Source organism: Apodemus sylvaticus, chromosome 5, assembly GCF_947179515.1.
Source record: "Apodemus sylvaticus chromosome 5, mApoSyl1.1, whole genome shotgun sequence".
Taxonomy (NCBI): domain Eukaryota; kingdom Metazoa; phylum Chordata; class Mammalia; order Rodentia; family Muridae; genus Apodemus; species Apodemus sylvaticus.
In genome coordinates this window covers 110,056,233-110,079,533 of record NC_067476.1, presented here as the reverse complement: position 1 = coordinate 110,079,533, position 23,301 = coordinate 110,056,233, and the positions used below count along the sequence as shown (strand labels likewise).

Sequence of the window (23,301 nt, the reverse complement as noted above, 5' to 3'; positions counted from 1 at the left end):
ACAGCTTTCATACTTTAAACCTTTGCATAAACAGGATTGCCTGTGATTAAGACTTTAAACTGTGTTTGCCATCTAGGAAGGGTAGTCCCAATTGTTTTTTCTAGCTTTCCCCAGTTCTTAAGAGAGACTAGTTTTCAAATCAGTATTGCCCAATTTGCAACTTAGCATATGGGTATTAACAGCAAATAGGTCACAATATAAACATTACTCTGTTCTCAGTTTTTGTTTTTCACACTCTTTGTAGACCAGACTGGCCTTGAACTCTGCCTCCTTCTACCTCCCAGAGTGCTGGGATTTAATCCTACCATGCTCAGCTCTGCTCTCATTTTTAAGGTAAGATCAAACCCCAAAAAATTTAAAACAGGTTCTCTCCCTGTTTAGGAAATATCTAGAAGAAACTGGCCTTGATTCCTGAAATCACCGTTTAGAATTGGGGGGGGGGGGGGGTGAGGTGGAGAGGTAAGGAGCACAATTTGAGGCTATCTGTTTAAAAAGAATATAGAAATGCTGTAACCTAAAAGCATTTTCTTTCTAAGATTATCTAAAAATTATAAAGTCGTAGAACTACAAGCTAACAAGAATAAATCAATGCCAATGGGCTTTTCCACAGACAAAGCCTAATGGTACAGCATTTGAAAAATTCTGAAGCAGTAAAAATCTAACCTAACTCTTACAGGTTAGAATATCCAGGCCACTGCTTTGTGCAAACAGAAAATCCCTCCTAGCTTCTTGAATGTGCCAAGACACAAGTCACAATGACAGTGGGCTGTCCGCGCAAAGCCTGAGTCCCATCTGGATCGCAGTCATTTTATAAATGGCATGCTACATCACACACACACACACCCTGGGGCTTATTTTAAACCCTGTTTTGAATTTGCACTTTTCTGGGTACACTGATTACCCGAAAAATGGCCTGTATACCTCAGATATCTAATTTGTTTGGGGGATATTTTCTTTAGCGTCATACTACCCATTCGCAGTCGAATCTCTTGTGGTTATTTTTAACCTGACAAATGGATTTAACAGGCAAGGGGGCAATAACATGGGGTGCTAAAATGGGTTCAATCTATTGCACTGTCACTCAAAAGACCACCGGGCAAACCCGGCGGCACGGACAACAGGTCAGGTGCCAAGGTGCCCACCAACCTGCAGCCCAGGCCCACCCCTCTCTACCGAACAGAGACGCCACTGCAGCCGAGAGGCTCACCTCTGCAACTCCTCCTCCTGGATCCTCTCCTCGTCCCAAACGAAAACACCGGAGAGCGCCGCCATCAAAGCAGAGGCATGGCCGGGGCGGCCGCGCAGCCGGCGCCAGAAGCGTCCGAGTAGGGCGCAGCGCGAGCTCTCGGAATACAGGCGGCCGTAGAGCTGCGCGATCTGCTGCGCTCGCCGCACGCGCAGGCCCGTCACGAAGCGGCACTGATTGGCCAGCGCGGCCAGCAGGCCCCCGCCCCGCGCGCCCGCCAGCCAGGCGGCCAGGGTGGCCGGCGGCCTCCTCGGGAACATGTCGGCCTCTGTGGCTTCCCGCGCCTGCCGCTAGGCCCCGGAGTAGAAGGGCTGGGGGAGGCGGGCCGGGCTGTCCGCGCAGTCCCCTTAACTGGTTGACCCCGAGCCCACCTCACGCTCCAGAAGCCAGGACCCGCCCCTCATGCCTCTCTGCAGAAGCTGCTAAAGTAGAGTGGATTCTGAGGAGAGCACCTCTGCACGAGGCTCTCTCGGTCCTGGCAGCCCGCTCGTCTGTGTGTACGGCGGAAACTCGCGGGCCGCCGCGTCCGGTGCGCGGGAAGAAGAGCGGTGGCCGTCCCGGGCCACGGCACGAGAAGTCCCGTGCGCCTGTGTCCGCCTCTCGCGGCCGAGTGCGCGCAACCTAACCTGTTTGTTCTGCCCGCACTCTGATTGGATTCGTCCCAGAACCCTGGGCGCCCATTGGCTAAGACAAAGCGCTCATCCGCCCTTGCTCCGGTGCCTGTTAGCAAGCTAGGTGGCGTGGCGTGAGGGCCTGTCAAGGGCGCCTGGAGAGTGACCCTCGGACCCCGGCGTTGCCGCCATTTAGGGACGTCCCACCCCGTCCGGAGGAGAGGCACGGTCAGGTGCGGTGTTCCGTTGTGCAGAGGCCCGGCCTGGTTCACTGCTCTCTACACTCCAGGGAGGGGCGGGCCTGTGCCGGTGGAGGGCGGTGCACGTCCTGCGTGAACCCGCACCGACCGCAGGCCAGAGGTCTGCTACCCGGGCCTCCCTGGGTCCCCTTGCCCTGATCCCCCGCGCCCTCCTGCGTATCTGCAGCAAGGACTCTTGCTGGGTTCTGGGTTCCGGCTCCGAGAGGACCAGTGGCCCATCCTTAGGGCCGAGGAACACGTTGCAGAGAACTCCTCAAGGGCGGGTGACCCGTTGCAATCTGGAAATGCGTTAGGCCTGAGCAGTCTTTGGAAGGAGGTAACAGAGTAGGAGAGTAAGCAGGTTTCCCAAAACCTGACTTGCCACGTGTAACCTGATGGTTGCTAAATGGAGTCTCAGGATAAATTACTATTCTAAACCAGGGCCTGGTGGTTCATGCCTATAATCCCAGTACTCCAGAAACTGAGACAGGAGCATTGCTTCGAGCCGGAGGCCAGCCTGAGCAACAGTGTATCTCAAAAATAAATGAATAGGTAAAAATTCTCTGTCCAATTATAAGATGAAAATAATAGCTGCCCCTCAAGCGAAGAATCAGCCTGCATCCATTTTAGTCTTAAAAGCCATCTTAAAGACAAACTGGGTTTATTCCTTTTTATGATTAAGCCTGTTGCTCAAGGATTGAGCTATGCCCCACCTTAACCTTAACCACAAATAATTCTGTACGGTCTGTTCCTAGAATGGTAATCATTTCTTTGTTTCAAAAAGTTGTTTATGGGCTGGAGAAATGGCTCAGTGGTTTAGACCACTGACTGTTCATCTGAAGACCCTGAGTTCAAATCCCAGTAACCACATGGTGGCTCACAACCATCCATAACAAGATCTGACTCCCTCTTCTAAAGTGTCTGAAGACAGCTACAGTGTACTTACATATAATAATCTTTAAAGCAGGGGGGGTGTTTCTTCTTTAAAAAAAAAAGTTGCTTATAACTATCTTGCAACCCTACCTCTGCTTCAAAAGGTTATACAAGCACCCACACTACCTTGTTATGCCCACCTTGCAACCATGTTTCAGGGGCCTTTGTAGAAACTAGCCTGTTAGCTTTCAGCAAGCTTCTGTAACCTGGCCCATTTTACCCACCAAATTCCCCAGTTGGAAACTCCCTACCTCTGAGCTATAAAAGCCTTGTCTTCCTCACATCCAAGGCTACCCTCTGGAACCCCACCTTAGAGTAGCAGCCCACGTACACGAATTAATTTGCCCATGATGATTTGGGTCAGTGGTGTTTCTCCTCCCATGTTTGCTATTAATAGGAAGCTTTACACTAAATTGTTTTTGCTTTTTTTTTTTTAACTTAATCTTAGCAGGGCATGGTGGACACACCTTCAATCCCAGCACTCCAGGGGCCAAGGCAGATTGGATCTCTGTGAGTATGAGGCCTACACTGGAGATCTATTTTAAGAAACATCAAATAGTCTTTTCTATCAAACGCAGTAAAACTTGTATTTAGGACAGGAATTAGAATCTTTTTCTCTCTCCCACCATGGAAGACTTTTAAACAAATGTTTTAATCCTCTCTCCAGTAAAGCCTTTGTGGACTCAGAGGCTGCTGCTCTGTTATATAGGTGACTCATTTTCCCCTTCCTCTGGTTTCTGTGTCCCAATTCTTTTCCACTAGCCAGTTGCACAAGATCTTGAGGTTGGCCCTCAGACAATGGGGAAAAGACACAGCACCATGTGTGTTAGAATTAAAACCAAGGGTTTTAGAACCTAGGTTGCCTTGTCTAGACACGTCAATTGAAGTGGCAGTCTTTTTCTTTTTGACCCTAAGCGTTTCTAACAAGGAGAAGCTGCAGACAGCTCCCAAAGCAGTTTCTTCAAACAAGGAACCTGGGGTGGGGGAGGGGACTTGTGCACAATTTCACTGGAGAGACTTGCCATTCCATCTGTAGGTGGGCACATTCCTGCAGTGCCCACTCATCCTTTTTACACAGAACAAGTTTGAAAATGTCAGAGAGGTCTGGTGTGGTGACTCCTGCCTGTAATCAACCCCGGCACTCAGGAGGGCTGCGTCCAGTCCTAGGCCATCCTGGGGTGTGGTGTGAGACCCTGCTGCAAAAGATGCAAAACAAAGCTAATGGAGAGCACAGCCCAGAGGCAGAGAATTGAATGGGACAATGTACAAAGCTTACTCTCAGCTGCCTAGGACTGAGCACTTTCTAGTCTACTCTGCTGCCAGTAGGAGGCAGCAGTTCCTCCCTGCCAGTCAGCAAGAAACTTCCTTACGCAGGATTTAGAATTTTATGTATACCCTCACCAGTGCATGCCATCTTAGATACTTATACTAAAACAGATTTTTCTCCAAAGGCTCAAAGGGAAGGATAATTTCTCGTGACTGAAATTTAGGTTTCTCCTGCCCCATCCAGGCAGAATTTAGTGTAGAAATTGGTAACGTGTTTATTTCTTCTTGAGAAAAATTTATAAGCAATAGAAAATAGTACTGGCCTCTTGAGCAATGAGAGGGTTGTACTTTGCTGCTCACTGCTTCCCAGGCCTATCCATGGTTTGGGGTTGCTATCTACCTTATAAAGCAGGATGGAAGCCGGGTGGTAGTGGCACATGCCTGTAATCCCAGCACTTAGGAGGCAGAGGCAGGCAGATTTCTGAGTTAGAGGCCAGCCTGGTCTACAGAGTGAGTTCCAGGACAGCCAGGGTATACAGAGAAACCCTGTCTCAAAAAACCAAAAAAAAAAGCAGGATGCAAGAATTGTCTTCTGGAAAGACATAATTCTTCTCCTCTGAAAACCTCCCACATTACCAGCTTTGATGTTTTCCAGGAAAATAGGATGTTATGAGGAATCAGGGTTTTTACAGTAGAGGTCAGGAGAACACAGCAACTGCAACTAGCAAATCCTGAGTGTTTTTACCTCCAGAACAGAGCATCGAGGGCTTCATTGAGACTGGATAATTTATCCCAGTGGTCCTAGAACTAAAAATCAGGGGAAGAGGGGCCTGGAAAGATAGCTGGTTAAGAATGTTTGGGCTTACAACCTGTAACTCCAGCTCCAGGAGATCTAATGCCATCTTATGATTTCTGGGGCACTCGTACACATGTGGCATATTCTCATACAGACACACAAAATTAAACAATTAAAAAGTAAGGGGCGCCGGGCGGTGGTGGCGCACGCCTGTAATCCCAGCACTCTGGGAGGCAGAGGCAGGCAGATTTCTGAGTTTGAGGCCAGCATGGTCTACAGAGAGAGTTCCAGGACAGCCAGGGCTACACAGAGAAACCCTGTCTCAAAAACAAACAAAAAAACCAAACAAACAAAGTGAGGGGCTCAGCAGATAAAGGCGTTGGCTATTCTTCCAAGTTCGGTTCTCAGCACCCACATGGCAGCTCACACCTATCACCACATCCAGGGGATCTGACACTTTCCTCTGACTTCTTTGGGGAGCATGCATGCACTTTGTACATATACATACATGCAGGTAAAACACTCATACATATGAAATAGTGAACCAAGTGGCTTCCTGGGCAGGCAGAACTTTTGAGAATGCCACCTTCTTTTGGGGGACTTAGAACCACAACTTGGAGTATTCAGAAAATGAATCAAAGAACCCAATGAAGTGTATGCTATCTCCAAATCCAAACTTACTAGGCAGTGTGCCTTTTGTACGGGTAGGAGTGGGCCACAGTAACCTGTCCTTCACCTTGAAATGGATAGCTTAGGCCATCAAGATGACTTGAAGAGGCCAAGTGTGGTGGTGCACAACAACTTTAGTCCCAACACTTGGAAGGCAGAAGTAGGTGAATCTATGTGAATTTGAGGCCAGCCTGGTCAACAAAGCAAGTTCCAGGACAGCCAGGGTTACACAGAAACCCTTGAAAAACAAAACAGATGGTTTGTTGGCTATGGATACCTCCTACCAGATCTGGTGACGTGATTTCAGTGCCCAGGACCCAAAAGGTGAAAGGAGAAAATTGACTCCTAAAAGTTGTCCTCTAACGGCACATGCCACGGTGCATGTACCCCTCACACAAAAATAATACAAATGTAAAAGAAAGGGCTAGCTTACTACACCCTAGGGTCAGTGGTTCTCACCTGTGGGTTAAATGGCCCTTTCGCAGGGCTCACTAAGACCATAGGAAAACACATTTTTATTTTCTGTGCTTTGCCTACATTATTTCTGTGTGAGAGTATAATTCCCTAGAATGTCCTACAGACAGTTGTGAACTGTCACGTGGGTACTGGAAATTGAACCCAAGTCCTTTGGGACAGCAGCCAGTGCTCTTAACCTCAGAGCCAGGAGATAGAGGCAGAAGGATCATGAATAAATCTTGATGGTCTTGACTGGAAGTTGTGGAGGGCAAAGACATTCATATCGCTAACTACATGTTGATTAGGGACCGCACTGACTTGTTCCAGCAACCAAACCACATCTGGAACAATTGCTGCAATTAGATTATGACCTAATGAACTGATAATCCACTCCATTTCTGAGATTTGGCCAGCTAGCAGGTGTAAAAGGGCACATGGGAGGAGCCATAAGTTCCCAACTTAACCAGTGCTTGCTAGGCATGGCGGTGTGGAGTTCCGTTCACTGTATGCATGGTGAACAGATAGTGATTATTCGGAGGATCTTCTTCAATCCTCTATTTCGCATCCCTTCTCTAAAGCACTGCAGTTAAGGCCTAAACAGCTAATTCTGTAGCCTTACCTGTGTTTGTTGGTTGTGAGGCTCAAATGAGATTATGTAAGCTAAAATACATCAAGGGTAGCAGAGATGGCTCAGAGGCTAAGAGCACTTGATGACTGTAGTGACATTTCTGAGAATTCTGGGATTTTGGGTTTTTTTTTTTTTAAAAAAAAATACAAAATTTGTATAAGAAGGTTCTTTCATTGTAATCCCAGGTGTAGGGCTGCTTCAGATTGCCCACAGCAGCTGACCATGATTTACCTCATGCTCTACCAGAAGCATGGTTTTGCCAGCTGCAGATAATTTCTGCGATTGTGTGACATTTGGAATTCTGGGACCTTTTCAGCAGATACATAAATTGGAGGACCTTGAGAAATGTGGTAGGTGGTGGTGGCTAATTAGGAAGGCTTGCTGCTGTTTGCTAGTAGCTGTGGTCAAAGAAGAAATGAAAGAAATTAGATTCGGGGTTCTCTTCCTCTCTCCTTCCCCCCCCCCATCCTTGTTTCTCTCCTGTCTAATTTTAGGGGGTGAAGCCTGGGGGGATAAAGTATGGAAAAAAGAAGAACCCACAAACTAGCAAGGACCAGCTACAGATGTTCTTTCAGAGGACCCAGGTTCAGTTCCCAGAATGCAGTCAGGCCACTCACAGCCTGCAGTAGTTCAGCTCCAGGGGTGTGACACCGGGCCTCTGAGGGCACCTGCACTCACACAGCATCTACTTGCACATAGACACATGCACCCACTTTAAAAAAAAATGTAAGATATATTTATTCATTTTATGTATATGAGTATAGTGTAGCTGCCTTTAAATATACCAGAAGAGGGAACTGTATGCATTACAGATGGTTGTGAGCCACCATGTGGTTGCTGGGAGTTGAACTCAGGACCTCTGGAAGAGCAGTCAGTGCTCTTAACCACTGAGCCATCTCTCCAGCCTGACACATACACTCTTAAATACATTTTAAAGTACATTGTAAAGAGGATATAAGGAATAATGGCTACGTTTACTCACCTCCTTCTCTCCCTCTTTTTTTTAAAAAAATATTTAATGTATGAGTATTCTGCCTCATATACATCTGCAGGCCAGAAGAGGGCATCAGATCCTCTTATAGGTAGTTGTGAGCCACCATGTGGTCTCTGGGAATTGAACTCAGGACCTCTGAAAGAGCAGACAGTGCTCTTAACTGCTGAGCCATCTCACCAGTCCTCTCTCCCTATTAAGTAAAAAAAAAAGAGACGGCTAGAGGGATGGCTCAGTGTTAACAGCACTTGCTGTTCTTTCAGAGAACGTGTTTAGTTTCAGCACCTACACAGTGGCTCTCAACTGCCCCAGCCTATCATCTCTCACCAAGCCTAATCATTCTTCCCAACTTGAAGCCCCCTTTCCTTCAAGAAGCCTTCCTTTTTACTTGTCTTTTGAGATTGTCTCACCATATAGCCTAGATTGTATTGGAAACCTATGTAGCCCAGGCTGCTTTCAATCTGCAAAATCTGCCTCTTTTCTAAGTGCTGGGGTCACAGGGCTGAGTAACTACACTGCTTAGAGCTTTTCTGGACATCAGCTTTCAGTATCCTCAGGTTTTCGAGTTCCTGGCTGCTGGTCTAGAAAGCCTTCAGGGCAAGAACCAACTATTTACAGAATATATGGAACCCTTCCCAAAAGCCAGGCAGTGGTGGTGCATGCCTTTAATTCATAGCACTCAAGAAGTACAGACAGGGAGATTTCTGAATTCAAAACCTACTTGGTCTATTTAGTGAGTTCCAGAATAGCCAGGGCTGTTACACATCGAAATCTTGCATCAAAAATGAACCAAACAAACAAAAAACAAAAACAAAAATTATGACCTTCTGGCCTAGCGAAATTAACATATAAACCTGTCAACAAAATGGAAATATGTATGTATGCATGTGCAAATCTTCTCTGACCTTATGGTAGACTGTAAGGAGACAAATAGGGGCATCTACATTGTCCACACAAAAGCCTACCCACCACCCTGAGGGTTTTACAAAAGAGACCTCAACAAAAACAGTGCAGTTAGAGACGCCATCTCCAAGAAGGCAGCAGAACAGACTAACATGCAGGGCACATGGTCTGCCTCACCACAAGGTGCTCTCTTAGGGAGCAGGTTGCCATTTTCTAGGGATAGTCAGGATAAGATGGTTCAAATGAAGACACCTGCAGGTCCTGCGCTCTGAAAGAGCCATGGAGAGTAGACTGGAAACAGCCTCTCTGGAAGTCCTTTTATTATCTAACTCCTCAGACACATGGTTGGGCAGAGAAGGCCTCTACCTCCCCTTCAGCATCTTTGGAAAAGGCACCACACCAGGCTTGGGTTTTCCCCCTCAGTATAATGGACAAGCCAGTCCACTATGAATCTCTCCTGAGAAAAGAGCCCTGTCTTTCAGTACTGAAGTCAAGCATTTCCCCACAGCTCATAAGAACTGATTTCCCCAGAGTTTGTCTCACTTCAGGCAGACTCATCCAGATTGGAGTCATCTTCACTGTATGTCCTGCTTGAGCTAGTCACAATGGTACATCCACAAGAAAGGCAAAGACAAGCAGGGCGGTGGTGGCGCACACCTGTAATCCCAGCACTCGGGAGGCAGAGGCAGGCGGATTTCTGAGTCCAAGGCCAGCCTGGTCTACAGAGTGAGTTCCAGGAGAGCCAGGGCTACACAGAGAAACCCTGTCTCGAAAAACCAAAAAAAAAAAAAAAAAAAAAAAAAAAAAAAAAAAAAAAAAAAGCACAGGAAGACTGCAGGCTATTTGAAAACCAAGGCTATAAAGTTTATTAGTTCTTTTTTGTCTCCCCACAGAACTTTGCATTCCATACTGTCCTGGCCTAGGCACAGGTACCTCTAAGAAACCAGCTAAATATTTTGGGGTCATCTAGAGAGAACTGTCTTTCCTCTGGGTACAACAGCCACTTTGTGTTTTCAAAGGCCTCTCTTTGCTGTCCTTACCCAACACAGCTCTCTTTTTGAGGCACGCTTGAGCTACAAGGCTGATCCATCTTCTAGTGCATATGACAGGGATGGAGTTCCTGGGCTCCCTACCTCAGCACCTGGTTGTGATCATTCTCTCCTACCAGGCCTGAGGGTCCTCCACACAATGTATACCTGTCCCCCAATTCTCACACTTTCAGGTACTTTACTTAATATCAATAGCCCCTCCATATCACCATAAAACTGGATCCACCCCCCCCCCCTTTTTAGCGCCCTCACATGGCTTCACATCAAATGGAACATCAGATGGGCCTTCATCCCACTTCACACTACAACCTAACCTTTACTGCCATTCCCTCAGAGGGAACAGCCCCTCCCTGAAATGCTCCCCCACACCAACCCAACTCCATCAGCTCCCCACCTGGAAGATCTTGATAATTATTCTGGTTAGATCCAGCCTCCCATTTCTAGCATTGAGCTTTCCCAAGGTGTCCAGGAGACTACTCATTCCACTGTTTCCTTGTGGTTGAGTCTGTCTCTTGAGCTAAAGAAAGACAATCCTAGACGAGGGTCCTGGCCGGCATCCTATTTCTTTCATGGGGCTCATCCTTTCATTTTGTGCATAATCCAATGGACCCTTCAGAGAAATATGTGAATGGACAGGAAATGAGAAGATTATCAGTTTCCAGGAAAGACATGCATCCTGCTAGGAATGGAACAACTTCCCAAAGAGAACCCTAAATGCTTTCACACACTTGGGGGTCCAGTGCATGGGTTGAGAATGAACAAAGTAAGAGTGTGGACAGCCATCAAGGTATCACCCATTAACTGCCTGGAAGAGTGACTCTGCAGGTCTTGCTCCCAGAGTCATTTTTATTTTCAGGCTTCTCCCAGTAAGTACCAGTAGAGGTCTGAAGCAGCTCTTGTGCAGCTAATCAGAACAGGCAGAGAGAGGCAGCTCAAGGTCTGTAGCTGAGATTTTGGGCAGAGCCACCTACTATTTCTAGCTGTGGGCTTTGAGAATTTCCTCTGTGAAAGGTGTCAGGAGTGGGAAGCGCCCAAGGATCAAAATGTCGTGCGTGAAGCAGGCACATGCCAAGTCCCTCCTAACTCTGCTCCGTATGACAAGCTTCATCAGTGAATGCCTTCTGCTTCTCTGCGAGGAAGAGAACAAACATCCGGAAAATTGTGACAAAAATAACAGGCAGCCACTGGCATCTGCATTCTCATTTGTAGTTCCTGGTTTTTGTTTTGCCTTTTAATTTTTTCCCTTGGGAAAAAAAAAAACACAACCAGGGACATTTATATGACAAACTATCAGTGTCAGAATGGCAGGGAAGAGAGGAAGAAAGGCCCCAGGAAGGGGAAGCTAGTAAAATGTGGGTTCCAAATCCCAAGGAACAGCCCACAGGGTCAGGTCCTCACTCACTTTGGCATGTATGCTTGGTGCCTGGTCTTCCGGCCTGCTCCCTCAGGCGCCATGTCAGAGAGCTGGCTACACACTTCAGCAACCTGCCACCGATGAGCTCAGAGCGTCACAGAAAGGTAGTCTGGATTTAGCTCCTTGACTTTGTGCTCAGGCATTACCTGGCAGCCTTTCTTGCCTCAGAGAGGGCTCTGGGGGACTGGGAGAGTCATACTGGGGCACACTTTGGCATCACAGCAGGGAACTCCACGCAGATGCGTTCTTATGGGCACACTTGGTCTTCATCTGCATAGGCTTCTATCCACAGATTCACCACTCTTTCTGGCCAAAGAATGGGGAGCTGACAGTCTTCTTGTAGTCACAGGTCAACAACTGTATTCATTTTCCATTCTTGTTCAAAATGTCTGTTGTCTTATGGGTGGGAGGAGATTGGAATTCATTTTCCCTCCAGCTAACACTAGACTCTTACTCCAGAGACACTCATAACTGAACAAGAACAGCTTGCCTACCTGGATCCATGCTGTGGGCCTCTCAGGTCTTACCTACCTTATGCCCCAGATCTCCAGGAAAACAAAACAAAACAACACCCCCCCCCCAAAAAAAACTGGACCCAAGGCAAACAGAATAGCTAGAGTAATAGCCCAGTAGCACACCACAGACCAGCATACATTCCAGAATGGAAGAGGGGCGTGCAACAAGCTGTAGCCCCAAGTCACAGTCTAGGGCCACACTGACTCTGAAGGCTCCAGCCAGGCCTGCACATCTGACAGGGTCCTGACACCAACCTGGTGGGCTTCTGGGTGGAATACCTATGTGGAGAATGGAGGGTCCTGCCCTGCTTGGCCCCTGTCCCTGAACTGAGGCCAGGTTATATCTCAGTGCCACAGTTCTGAGGAGCACCACGCTGGCCAGCCAGCAGGCCATAGTTCTCAGCCCCGTGGGGGCCATGTGGCCCTAGTTCCACAGAAAGGCCCCAGGGAGCCACAGCTGCCTGGAAGAAGGAGCCAGGACAGAAAGCCTGCATTCTGTTGGAGACTGGGAGGCGTGCGTGACTATAGGCTCAGAGGGAGCTATGGTCCAAAATATTGCAGAGCCATACGGGATGGGCTACATCTCTGAACAACAACAGCCTTATCCCTATTCTAGAAAGAGTATGGCTGCTATTGCTTGGTTTTGTGTTTTCCTTTCAAAACCACTCACATTAAAAGGTGAAGGGGCGAGGGCACTCAGTCCCCTTCGCTGGGGTCCTCGATAGGATCAGTCTCTTGTCTGGTCCTGCTTCCTTGCCTGGTTCTAACCACAGGAAGCCAGGGCAGGGCAGGAGAACATTGTATTGCTCCCCAGCAGCAATTCCTCCTCTCCAGAAAATCACAACACATATGAGGAGTGCCTGGAGACTAAAGTGCAGAGAATCCACAACGTGGATGGCTGGGCCTGGGGCACTCTAGAAGGAATGAGGGTCAGCCCAGAGATACACAAGTGGCACAAATGCTGGGCCTGGCAAAGTGAACTTGTGTGGCATAGTCCCTTCCCCTTGTGCTCTGTTGGTACCACTACCAGCAGCAACCCAAGGAATGTCCCAGTCCCAAAGACATGGCCCACAGAGAGAGGAAACGTATCTGACCATCCCTGGTTGGAAGGAGCTAGTGAACAGGAAAGGAGCAGAGGGTGCTAGGAGGGAAAGAGTACATTATATGAAATTGGAGTCCCAGCTCTGCAGAGCAGGGGACACATGGACAAACCTAAAGGCAGAGTGTCTCCTGGGAAAGGTTTGGCAAAGATGGTCAGGGTCCTACCGGTGAGACCTGCTGGGGGAAGTGGCTCCTCTGGGTGTAAGAGGAACTGTGGCACTGGGGGAAGGGCTGCTGAGGAAGAGAACCCCGGCTGGCATTAGGGTGTGTAGGCAGGGGGTGGCTGGAACTGGTTGATGACCTCATACTCTGCTGGGTAGGGGTCATTCTCCTCCATCTCAGATAGTAGCTCCAGTGCTTGTTCTTCTTCCTCTGTTGGATAGTGGCGCAGGAGGTTGGCTGCAGTAGCCAGGATTGAGGCTCCACCAGCTCCCGCCACCAGGTAGAAGCTAACAGCAAAGGTGACATAGACTTGGGAGCCGTGGTACTTCTTATGCTGTTGCTGCTGGGCCAGGATGAGCTCAGAAGCCCAGTAGGAAAAGCCAATGACGGTAGCACACTGTAGGACTGGGAGACAGAGGGACAGCACAGAAGAGGGTCAGTAAATAGGATGCTTAAAGAACTAATCACAACCTCTCACCAGGTCTCACAGGACTTGCACAGCCAAGACCCTAAGAGCTTTCTTGGGTATATGACTCTTGCCATGAACAGTTATCCGACCCATCCTGAGTAGATATGGTCTATCTTAAGAATTACTGTTCAGGGGCAGGAGAGATGGCTCAGCAGTTAAGGACCTCTTCCAAAGGTCCTGAGTTCAAATTCCAGCAACCACATGGTGGCTCACAATCATCCATAACAAGATCTGATGCCCTCTTCTGGAGTGTCTGAAGACAGCTACAATGTACTTACTTACATATAATAATAAATAAATCTTTTTTTAAAAAAATAATTACTAGCTGGGCAGTGGTGGCGCACGCCTGTAATCCCAGCACTCTGGGAGGCAGAGGCAGGGATGTCTAAGTTCGAGGCCAGCCTGGTCTACAGAGTGAGTTCCAGGACAGCCAGGACTATACAGAGAAACCCTGTCTTGAAGAAGGAAAAAAAAAAAGAAAAGAAAATTACTGTAGACAGCTTGCTTAACATACACAAGGCCCTAGGTTCAATCCCCAGCACCACCCATGACCCCAAAAAAGGAAAAGAAAGAATACAACTAGATAATAAGGCTCCTGGATGGTTCTGGGCACTGAGAAGGAAGAGACAAGATCATGAAGTTTTAGAAAGTGAGCTGGGTCTGAAGCTAGTCACTGTCAAAAGCCAAATCAACAAATCGGCCCAGGCCTGGGTGAGGAAAGTGACTGGACACAGCAGAGGAAGCAGGCCTGGCACGGAGGTGGGGAGAAACTGACCATGCACACCAGGCATACTCTGCTGGCACACCCCAGGCAAGACAGTCCAACTCCTTCCATGATTACATCAGGCCCTGAATGTCTATGAACTTAAACTGTCATTTTTAGAGAGTCATGAGATTCCTGTGGAGTTTTAACATTCCCTCTAATACTGGGCAAATTACTCACAAATGACAGGTGCCAACACTAAGGCATCCCAGGCCCTGACAAGCTACAGCTTATCACACAAGCTTTCCACAGAGAAACGGTCCCTTGTGCCACCTTGCTTCAGGGCAGGTCCTCTCCCATGTGAGCAGACCCTCGGCTTACCGGTGAGGATGTGAGCAAAGGCATAGCGACGAGTAATCTTTAGAGCGGGATGCTTGGGCCCGAAGACATCCAAAAGGAATGCAGAGAGGCTACACAGGATGCCCAGGAAGCAGAAGGCAGCGATGACCCTCAGGAGCAGCACTGTCTGGGGGTTCATGCAGAAATCTGTGGACAGAGAATGGTGGCTTCATCCCCAAGAAACACCCCGAGCTAAGCAGTGTACATGAAAGGATCCTGGTCCCCTGCACCCCAGGAAGACAGAAGCCTTGGACTACACAGTATGTGCTCCTGCCACCCTGTTGCAAACGAGCTATCTGTACACCTCAAGTCCGTTTCCAACAAGACTAATCTAGGCTGACTGTGTTATACTGCACTTGTCTTGTCGTGTTCTTCAGTTTTAATTTCTTTGTGAGACAGGATCTCACGTATCCCAGGCTGACCTCAAACTTGCTGAGCATGAATGGAAGATGACTTTGAACTTGTGACCTTGAGGGCTAGAATTGCAGCCATGCACCACCACACATAATTTTATGGCACCAACCAAAGGATTTCCTGTATGCTAGACACTCTACAGACTGACAGTGCCCCACTCCCACATCCCTTTTGCTTTTGAGATAGTCTCATTGTGTAGCCCAGGCTGGCTTCAAACCCTTGACTCTTTGCCTCAGCCTCCTGAGTACTAGAAGAACGGGTTTGTGCCACCAGACTTAGCTTCAAACCATTTTTCTTTCCTTCTTTTTCTTTCTTTCTCTCCCTCTCTCTTTCTTTTCTTTTTACTTTTTTTTGGGGGGGGAGGGGTTATCTCAGCAGGGTTTCTCTGTGTAGCCTGGCTGTCCTGGAACTCACTCTGTAGACTAGGCTGGCCTCAAACTCAGATATCTGCCTGCCTCTGCTTCCCAAGTGCTGGGATTAAAGGCGTGCGCCACCACTCCCTGGCCAAAACATTTTTCAAGAGCCTAACAATTAATTAATGTGGTGCATTAAGCTATTTTGCTAAAGGATGCTTTGGGCCAGAGGGCAAAGGCCACTGATTTCTGAGCTGAAAAGCCAGAGAGAACAGGGCCAGAGGTCAGCAAATGCTCCTCCTCCTCCACTCACTCACTCACTCAGTCCTTCCTTTTTCATTCCAAAACAGACACTGAACTTAGAGAGACTGAGGTAGTGAAGTAAGCTAAGTCAAACACAAAAGGCCAAAGATTTTATGATTATGTTCATGAGATGCCAAGAAGTCAGAGTCATTGACACAAAGATGATGGCTGCCAGGAGCTGGAGAAAAGAGCAGTGTGTTAGTGAATTGTGAGTTTTCAGCTTGGGATCATGGAAAGGTTCTGGAAAGAGACAGTGGGAAAGACTAACAAGGATGTGACTCCATGCTGCTGAGCTGGCCAGTAATCACAGCACTTGGGAGGTGCGGCCAGAGGTTCAGGAGTTCAAGGTCAGTTTCTTTTACTCACAAATCTGAAGCCAGCCTGAGTTTCACAAGACCCTGTCTCAATCCCCACTCCTAGAGGCGCCACCACAAAAAAGGGAGAGAAGACTTGTCAGTACTAGACAGCTAAAATGCAAGTCAGCAATGGAAAAGCTCATACTACAAGGCCCTGGAAGATTCAGAAATGGCAGCATGCATATGCTATCAAAACGGGAGTAAACCAAGGAAATGTGCTAAAATAGGAGAGACAGCATCCAGGAGTCCCCAGGCAGACAAACACGCACCAAAACAGAACAACTTGTATCTATCGCCTTACAGTATTTAAATACCTTTCTAAAGTTTTTCAATTAAATAATACTGTCAGTCTCCTTTGAATGGTATGCGAACTGTGATAGGCTCCCCAGCATAGGAAAGAATAAAGGCTGATATAAAAAGGAGCCAAAGGCAGGGTGTGCTTTATTGCCAAGTGTTTTCCTTTGAGCTGGTCAAACTTACAGGCTACAGACTCCTTTCTTGATCTTTAATGTCAAATTCAGAATCTGAAGGTAACAATTTTCAATTTCTAGTATATATCCTGATCACCAAGGGGCTACTACAATCATGTACCAGGCTCCTAGAAGTCTGGAAGTCGAAAGAAATTCCCCACACAAGTAGTCCAAGTCTCAAGTCCCAAGAACACCAATACCAAATGCCATAAGAATGTAGACAGATGGAAGAAAGTCCAAGGAGCTAAGTGGTAGACCCACTGCCAACTAAAGATTCGATCCAGCAGATGCAGGTCATCATGGGGTTTTGGGCAGTGGGAGATGCCAAGCGTTTTGTGACTGACATGTTTACAGACTCAAAATTTTTCAGTAGATGCTGGCTGGACCAAGAAGACTCAGATGGCTCTATCTGGTTGCCTTCAGAGATATCTGTCAATCTTAACTGCTGAGCCTGTGTGTGGACCAACCATCCAGCTGGGGTGATTCCCTACTGCCTTGGGGCTTGCCTGTCCCTGGGTTCTGCCAGAAGCCAGCATTAACCCTTCCTGCACCCAACACTGCCTATCTCAGACACGGCATCCTAAAGGGGCCTAGGAAGAAGGGCTTCAAGGATGAGGGGGCCTCTGATTCCTGGTTCTGATTTAAACATTCCTGAAAACAGAATCAGTTCTTTTGGGGCCTGCATGGCACGTAGGAATGCTGTGGCAAATGTAAAAGTGTTCTAGTGCCACCAAGAACCCCTGTCAGAGACAGACTGAAAGGGCTGACATCACAGCGGCAGGTTGTAAGGACTGACGTCACGGGCCACTTTGCAGTAGTTTACCTACATTATTCAGTGTAGCCAGGCACTGTGTAAAAAAGGGGATACAAGATGTTTTAAAGACACTGTTTTTTGATGATGGTTGAACACAGGATGTTCTTTTTATTATCCTTAAAAATATGTATCTGGGGCTGGAGAGATGGCTCAGAGATGGCACTGACTGCCCTTCCGAAGGTCCTGAGTTCAAATCCCAGCAACCACATGGTGGCTCACAACCATCTGTAATGAGGTCTGACGCCCTCTTCTGGTGTGTCTGAAGACAGCTACAACATACTTACATATAATAAATAAATAAATAAATAAATAGTCTCGGCCCCGCTCGCTTTGGTTGGGTGAAGTCATGGTGTTTTAAAAAAGAAAAGAAAATATGTATCTGATATATCTACCCCATGTGCTTTTCACATTTAAAACACTTTTATTGTATTAAACAAGATATGCACATGACAGAGAACTTCGAGGAAGACACCCCTTCGCCTTCGCCTGCCCTTCCCAAACACAAGCATGGCTGAAGGTGCAGGAGTCTGCACACACAGGTGGTCAGGCATTATCTTTGCTAAGCCTCACTGCCACCCTGGAAATCATCATGGGACTCCTCACATGAGTCAGAGGCTTCAGAAGATTAAATGACCCCCAGACACTGCATCATACAGCTCAGATGAGGAGTCAGAGGCTCCAGAAGGCTAGATGACTTCCTTCAGGTCACACAATGACCCCCAGACACTACTGTACTGCTTGGAACCCACTAAGCACACACTGGCAGCTTTTGTTATTTCCTTGATGGAAATAATCAATCAAACTCTAAGGAGGTATATTGAAAAGAAGGGTCAGATAGACTAGTATGAATGCTGTCTAAGACAGAAGCTGCTGAGTGCATGAAGAAGTAGTATGAGGCCTCAAATCCATTCCAGCAGCAGCAGGAGCAACAACAGCAACAAACAAAAAAGCATGGAAGTATGGATCACTGAGAGATGAGCAGTCCTCACACAGGGACTTAAGACAAAACTGGCCTCATATGGTGTTTAAACCTCTGCTGCACCAAGGGCATCTAAGTACAGCTGGCCAGAGACACAAACGCCCCCAAAGGCTAGGTAGGCAGGTAGGTACGTGTGACTTATTGTGGGAGAGAGAAAGGGCATGTGGGGCTGGGGCTAGTCTAGCCTCACTAGGATGACTGGCACAGAGGAAGAGCTTCTGACACCAGATTCAAGCATGTCTGTTTGAATTGCCCTTCTCTACTCCCAGCTATAGTGGTCCTCACCCTTCCAAATGCTGCAGTTCTTTAATACAGTTCCCCGTGTTGTAATGACCCCCAACTGTAAAATTGCTTTGTTGCTACTTCATAACTGTAATTTCCTATGTTTTATGATGGTCTGAGGCGACCCATGTGAAAAAGGTTGGTTGACTCCCAAAGGGGTTGTGATCCACAGGTTGCAAACCACTAACTTAGGGGGAAAGCCAAATGTGATTCCCAGAGAATGGTGGCAGGGCTGGAAGTGTCTTAGCATGAGGCAAGACCAGAGTTAGCCCTGATCAAGAGCATCTCCTAAAGTGAGAAGTCTTAGAAGTCTCTGGCTTGTCTTCCTAAAATAACAGTATAGCAGGGAGAGAAAATAACCCTCCTTTCCCTAAGAGGCCTTCCAGAGATAAAAGCCCCCAAAGGACAGGTAGGAGATACAGTCGACTTATTGTGGAAGAGAGAAAGGCCTTGTGGGGCTAGGGCTTGACTTTAAATCTGACAAGTAGTTTGGTACGCTACATTTCATGTATGCTGTGTCTTCCCTCCTGTTGTGTTCTGGCCTGTTTATTTTGGTAAACACTGCTTGACTGCCCCTTCTAGTCATCGCAGAAGAAGGCAGCTGCTATGTAATAAGATCCTAAGGAACTGACTTTGACCAAGGTCATTGGTGAGTCACAGGGCTGGATTTGTTTTGAATGCTCTGTCTCTTCCAGTCTATCAGTGGTTGACCTACTCCTGACCCGTGTGTGCTGAAGGCAGTAAAGCTAAAGTGGTTTCAGACCAGCTTCCCACTGTTCTTACTTTCTTTTTCCCACAAAGGGGTTCCAGTGGGCTAGAGGAACCCCCACTGCCCCAATCCCTCTTAGAGAGCACCTTCTCCCAGCTTGGCACCCCTCACTGCAACTCTCGGCTTTCAGCCAACCCTGACACGAACCACCAAGAGGGTGCTCTAGTGTCCAGATGGGTCCTCTTACAGATGCCAAAGGTGTCAGCCAAGCCACCTGAGGACAGCCTCCAAGGGCCTGGTGGTGGCAGCAGTATCTGTCACCACCCATCAGGTACACAGGCCCTCCCTGGAAGATCCTTGGTTCTCCAGTGGCAGTAGTCAACCTTGAGTCACTTGACATTAAATCCCAAACTTCCTCATTCTCCAAAAGTGCTTCCTGAAGCTGGCGGTGGGGCTGCCCTTTGATGGCCACACTAGAGCAGAGAGGGCTTTCAGGGTCTCTGTTCCTGCCACCAAAAATCTGGGTATTTCTAAGTTTTCTCGGGACCTAAGCCCAGAGAAGCTGGGTGAGAGCATTCAGAACAGAATCTATTGAGCTGGCTTTTGTAAAGCCTTCACGGGTCTGGTCACACAGCAAGGGTGAGTGGCTCTGGCTCAGGTTCACCAAGTTAAAGTCTGAGAGTTAATGTGGGGGCTAAAAAGTACAGCTCTGGCCGGGCTGGTGGTAAAACAACCAGCGCAGCTTTGGCTCCCCATCTCCTTTGTTCTTTGAAAAGGGTCTTTTCCTTCGTATGCTTAGTTGTGTGTGTACATTTCCTCGCCCCTAATAAAAGCTTTTGTTTACAGGCAAAAAAAACCCCAAAAACCAATGAACAGTAGATGGTAAATTTAACATAGCTCTAACAGAAAGGAAAAGAAACTCAGAGGGCACCAGGTGTGGTGGTAACAGAGTGGACGTCAGAGTTGTCACTTGGATAGGCTGTGTCTCTGAGTAGGTTACTTAAACTTGAACGTTTGTAAGTAATAAACTACGGCAAATGTGAAGTGTGCTTAGCTCCATGCCTGGTGCTTCTGGCATGGAGCCGTCTGCCCCCTCGCTGTCCCCTGCAGTCCTGGCAGGTATCAATAAGCCCCATATTTGTCCAGCACAGTTCTCCTCCTTCCTGGGGCGGGGCTATGGTAGATCCCACCCCCATGGTAGATCATCTGGTAGGCCTAAAAATCAACAGTCACACAGGATCCACACGCCTGAACGTCTACTAGACACCCCAAAACACAGAGGTGGAGAGCAACACCCCAAAACACAGAAGTGGAGAGCAGCACATAGACACTCCAAGGGACCAGATTCCTTGCCTTCTGCAATGGCTCACAAGGCCCCACTGCCAATGTTCCTATTTATAGATAGGAGCCAAGTGACCCTGGTGGCTTCATGGCTAAGGAGAAAGGCAGAGAAGGCAGACTGCTCATAGGCCAAGAGATCTAAATATGTAGCAAATGCAATGTAATGATTAAGACAACATGTTTGAAAAGGACAAAATCTGGTCTGAATAATTTCTTAGGGCAGATATATCTGTGAACAAACAAAAACTTGCTCAAGAACTGATTTTATTTTAACATGTCTCTGATGGTGATGTACACCCAGGTAAGATATCATGATATCCTTCTTTACAACAGATGATGAAAAACAAAAGATAAACATAATTAAGGAGATAGCACCACTTTGTTCTGGCATCAACTGACAGGAGGCAGAATCAGTGATGCCACCCTGCAGGGCGAGCCTAGAGAGCTCAGTTCTCTGTTCTTCCTGGATCTCTGAAACAAGGGTAAAGTCAGACTGCCTCTCTCCACCACATGAATGCTATGACCCTCTCATCGCAGGGATGACCTGCAAAGGACAAGCATCATAAACTCTTTCCCAGTGTGTGGTGACACTCAGCTCCTGAAACAGAAACACCATGGTATCAAATACAAAAGACCTGAATGAAGGTGAGCGCAAAGAAATGGAAAGGCATCCAGGTTCAAACTCCTCAGCTTTTATGCCATCAGGTATATGCTAAAAAAGACATCCAGTGTATAATCTTGGTCTTAAAGGGCCATACTCAGGAAAAGGGTAAAAAATATTTCAAACCAGAAGCTGTCATCCTGTTCTCTATGTACAAATATGCAAATAAAAGCAAACTGTACAAGAACTCACCTAGAAAGACAACACCAGGTGACAGGATAGGGCTTCTCAGCCTAGACCTACAGCACCGTTTTCATTTCAGTGCAGAGGGGGGCACTGACCTTCTCACCAAATTCTAGGGCCTGAACCTTGCACATAACTAACAGGAACATACTAGAACTAAAGAGTGTCAATGAAGAAAGGTGAGGACTTTTGAGACTAGATCAAAGGACTTGAGGGCAACAAGATGTGACCATTGGGTCCCAACTGACCATGTTTAGGTTAAAAGTCAGTAAGTACATTTCTGCTCATCCTGCACAGCCTTTCTCCTCACTCCTAGAAACCAAGGAGGAGCTATGAGGCTCCTGAGTCAGGCCCTCCCCTAAGATCTAAACTCCTATCTCATCCAATAAACAGATCAGATGCTTTCTACTGTTCGCTGGTCTGGGAAATCCGTTGATAAATAAAGCAACCATCTCAATCAGGCATACCTGTAAAGGCATGGAAGGCCAAGTTCCAACTGTTGAAGGTGTTAATTGAACTGACATCTGATGACCTGGGATGCCACAAAGTCCCCTCTATTGTAATTAATTATCACAGAATACTAAAATGTCTTTTACAATTAGTCAGTTCTGATTTTCTCCATCAATCAAGCTGCCCAAAACAAATTTTCTGCATCTCACATGTTTGTTAGAAGGGGGCAGCTAATTGTTATACCTGACGAACCTACCTCTGGCAGAAACCTAAAATAGCAGCAGTCTGGATTAGCATGATGGTGAGTAGGTGCTTGGCTGAATAACATCAAAATTAATGAGGGGCTAGACCCCCAAACAGAGCCACCTGGTGGGCATGAACACCAAGCAAGAATGGGGCTGTTTCCTTTGACAAATGACTGCCTCTGGTTATCTATACTTCAGCCAGCCATCCTCATATCTGTTCTGCACCGCCCTTCAAGCCAAGAGTGCAGGAGCTCGGCGCTCTCACCTTTTAGCAGATCCGGGTTTACATAGCCCAGCACGTCTGAGACCCCCAGCTCCTGGCGGGAACAGGTACCTCCATGGATGTGCAACCAAGCCGGCTCCGCGAGGGCAGTGCACAGCGCGGTGATGGACAGGGCGCCAGGCAGGGCCGAAGCCAGGCTCCGCTCCGGCTGCTTGGGAAGAGCGCTGCTTCCCGGGCTTCTCCGCCGGCGCCCTCCCGGCAGCCCGGCACCTCCAGGGGCATACATGCCCGGGGCTGCCCGCTGTAGCTCTGCGGTCGTTGGTGGTGGCCGCCGACCTCAGCGGGACGCGAAGAGCCTGTCTGTACCCGGGTGGAAAGCAATGCAATGCGCGGCTGGCCCGGAGCTGTCAGGGCCCGCACCAGAGACTGCGGGGCGGGACCCAGGGCTTAGCACAGACCAAAGGACTGCGGGAATTCGGGGGGCGGGGACCGAGGGCTCTGGATGAGGGGTGCTGGATCAGGGCTCGGAGACAGCAGGGGGACTACATAGGCTGTGGACATGCCAGGATGAACGGGAGGTGGTACTGGGGGGAGGGGGGCTTGGCTACTGGCAAGGGGACCGGAGGAGACTTGGACCCGGGTTACCAGACGGAGGGGTGCTGAGGGGCGGAGGATGCGGCTGGGCCGCCTAGATAGGGAATCCGCACTTCGAGGTAAGATCTAAGCCACAGTAACCCTCCCTACTCTAGTCCCTGCTCCTCACCGGTCAGCAGGCCTCAGAGCTGGGATGGCGCCGTCCGCCCGGTCACAGGCTTCTTAGCTGCCCGGGCCAAGCGATCCCAGGCCCTAATCCCGCAACGCCCAGACGGACCCTGGCCGATGCACTTCCGGCTTCCTCCAACCCCACCCCACCCCCGCCTCCTCCTTCTCCGGCCCTCCGCCCTGCCCTCCGTGCGCGTCACTGTGTG

At 48.2% G+C, this 23,301-nt stretch overlaps 2 protein-coding genes across 5 annotated transcripts in view; both read right to left on the bottom strand.

Annotated features, from left to right (window-relative positions):
* The window catches only part of Stard7 (StAR related lipid transfer domain containing 7), a 28,611-nt gene extending 26,739 nt beyond the window's left edge, over window positions 1–1,872 (bottom strand). Inside the window, exon 1 of the mRNA XM_052183536.1 lies at window positions 1,208–1,872. Coding sequence (XP_052039496.1) covers window positions 1,208–1,506 — 299 coding nt within the window. The 5' untranslated portion in view covers window positions 1,507–1,872. The remainder of the gene's footprint in view (window positions 1–1,207) is intronic.
* A 7,706-nt stretch (window positions 1,873–9,578) lies between these two features.
* Window positions 9,579–23,237, bottom strand: Tmem127 (transmembrane protein 127). 4 transcript variants are annotated; one of them, XR_007977936.1, is made up of 5 exons: window positions 23,097–23,237; window positions 22,376–22,693; window positions 14,533–14,697; window positions 11,190–13,384; window positions 9,579–11,030 (listed from the first exon to the last, which is right to left on the bottom strand). XR_007977936.1 is itself a non-coding variant. In XM_052183533.1 (4 exons), the coding sequence occupies exons 2-4, from the start codon at window positions 22,617–22,619 to the stop codon at window positions 13,077–13,079; spliced, it is 717 nt and encodes a 238-aa protein (XP_052039493.1). In that variant the 5' UTR covers window positions 22,620–22,693; window positions 23,097–23,237; the 3' UTR covers window positions 9,579–13,076. The 4 variants fall into 4 exon arrangements, 2 of the variants coding, with proteins under 2 accessions (XP_052039493.1, XP_052039494.1); XR_007977937.1 differs by having other exon boundaries at window positions 9,579–10,916; XM_052183533.1 differs by having other exon boundaries at window positions 9,579–13,384.
* Window positions 23,238–23,301: the final 64 nt, after the last annotated feature.

Coding starts and splice junctions, on each gene's coding strand:
- Tmem127 (XM_052183533.1), bottom strand. CDS start 22,619: ATGTATGCCCCTGGAGGTGCCGGGCTGCCGGGAGGGCGCCGGCGGAGA. Junction 14,698..22,375: donor AAACCCGGATCTGCTAAAAG/GTGAGAGCGCCG, acceptor CTCTGTCCACAG/ATTTCTGCATGAACCCCCAG. Junction 13,385..14,532: donor CTTTGCTCACATCCTCACCG/GTAAGCCGAGGG, acceptor TCTGTCTCCCAG/TCCTACAGTGTGCTACCGTC.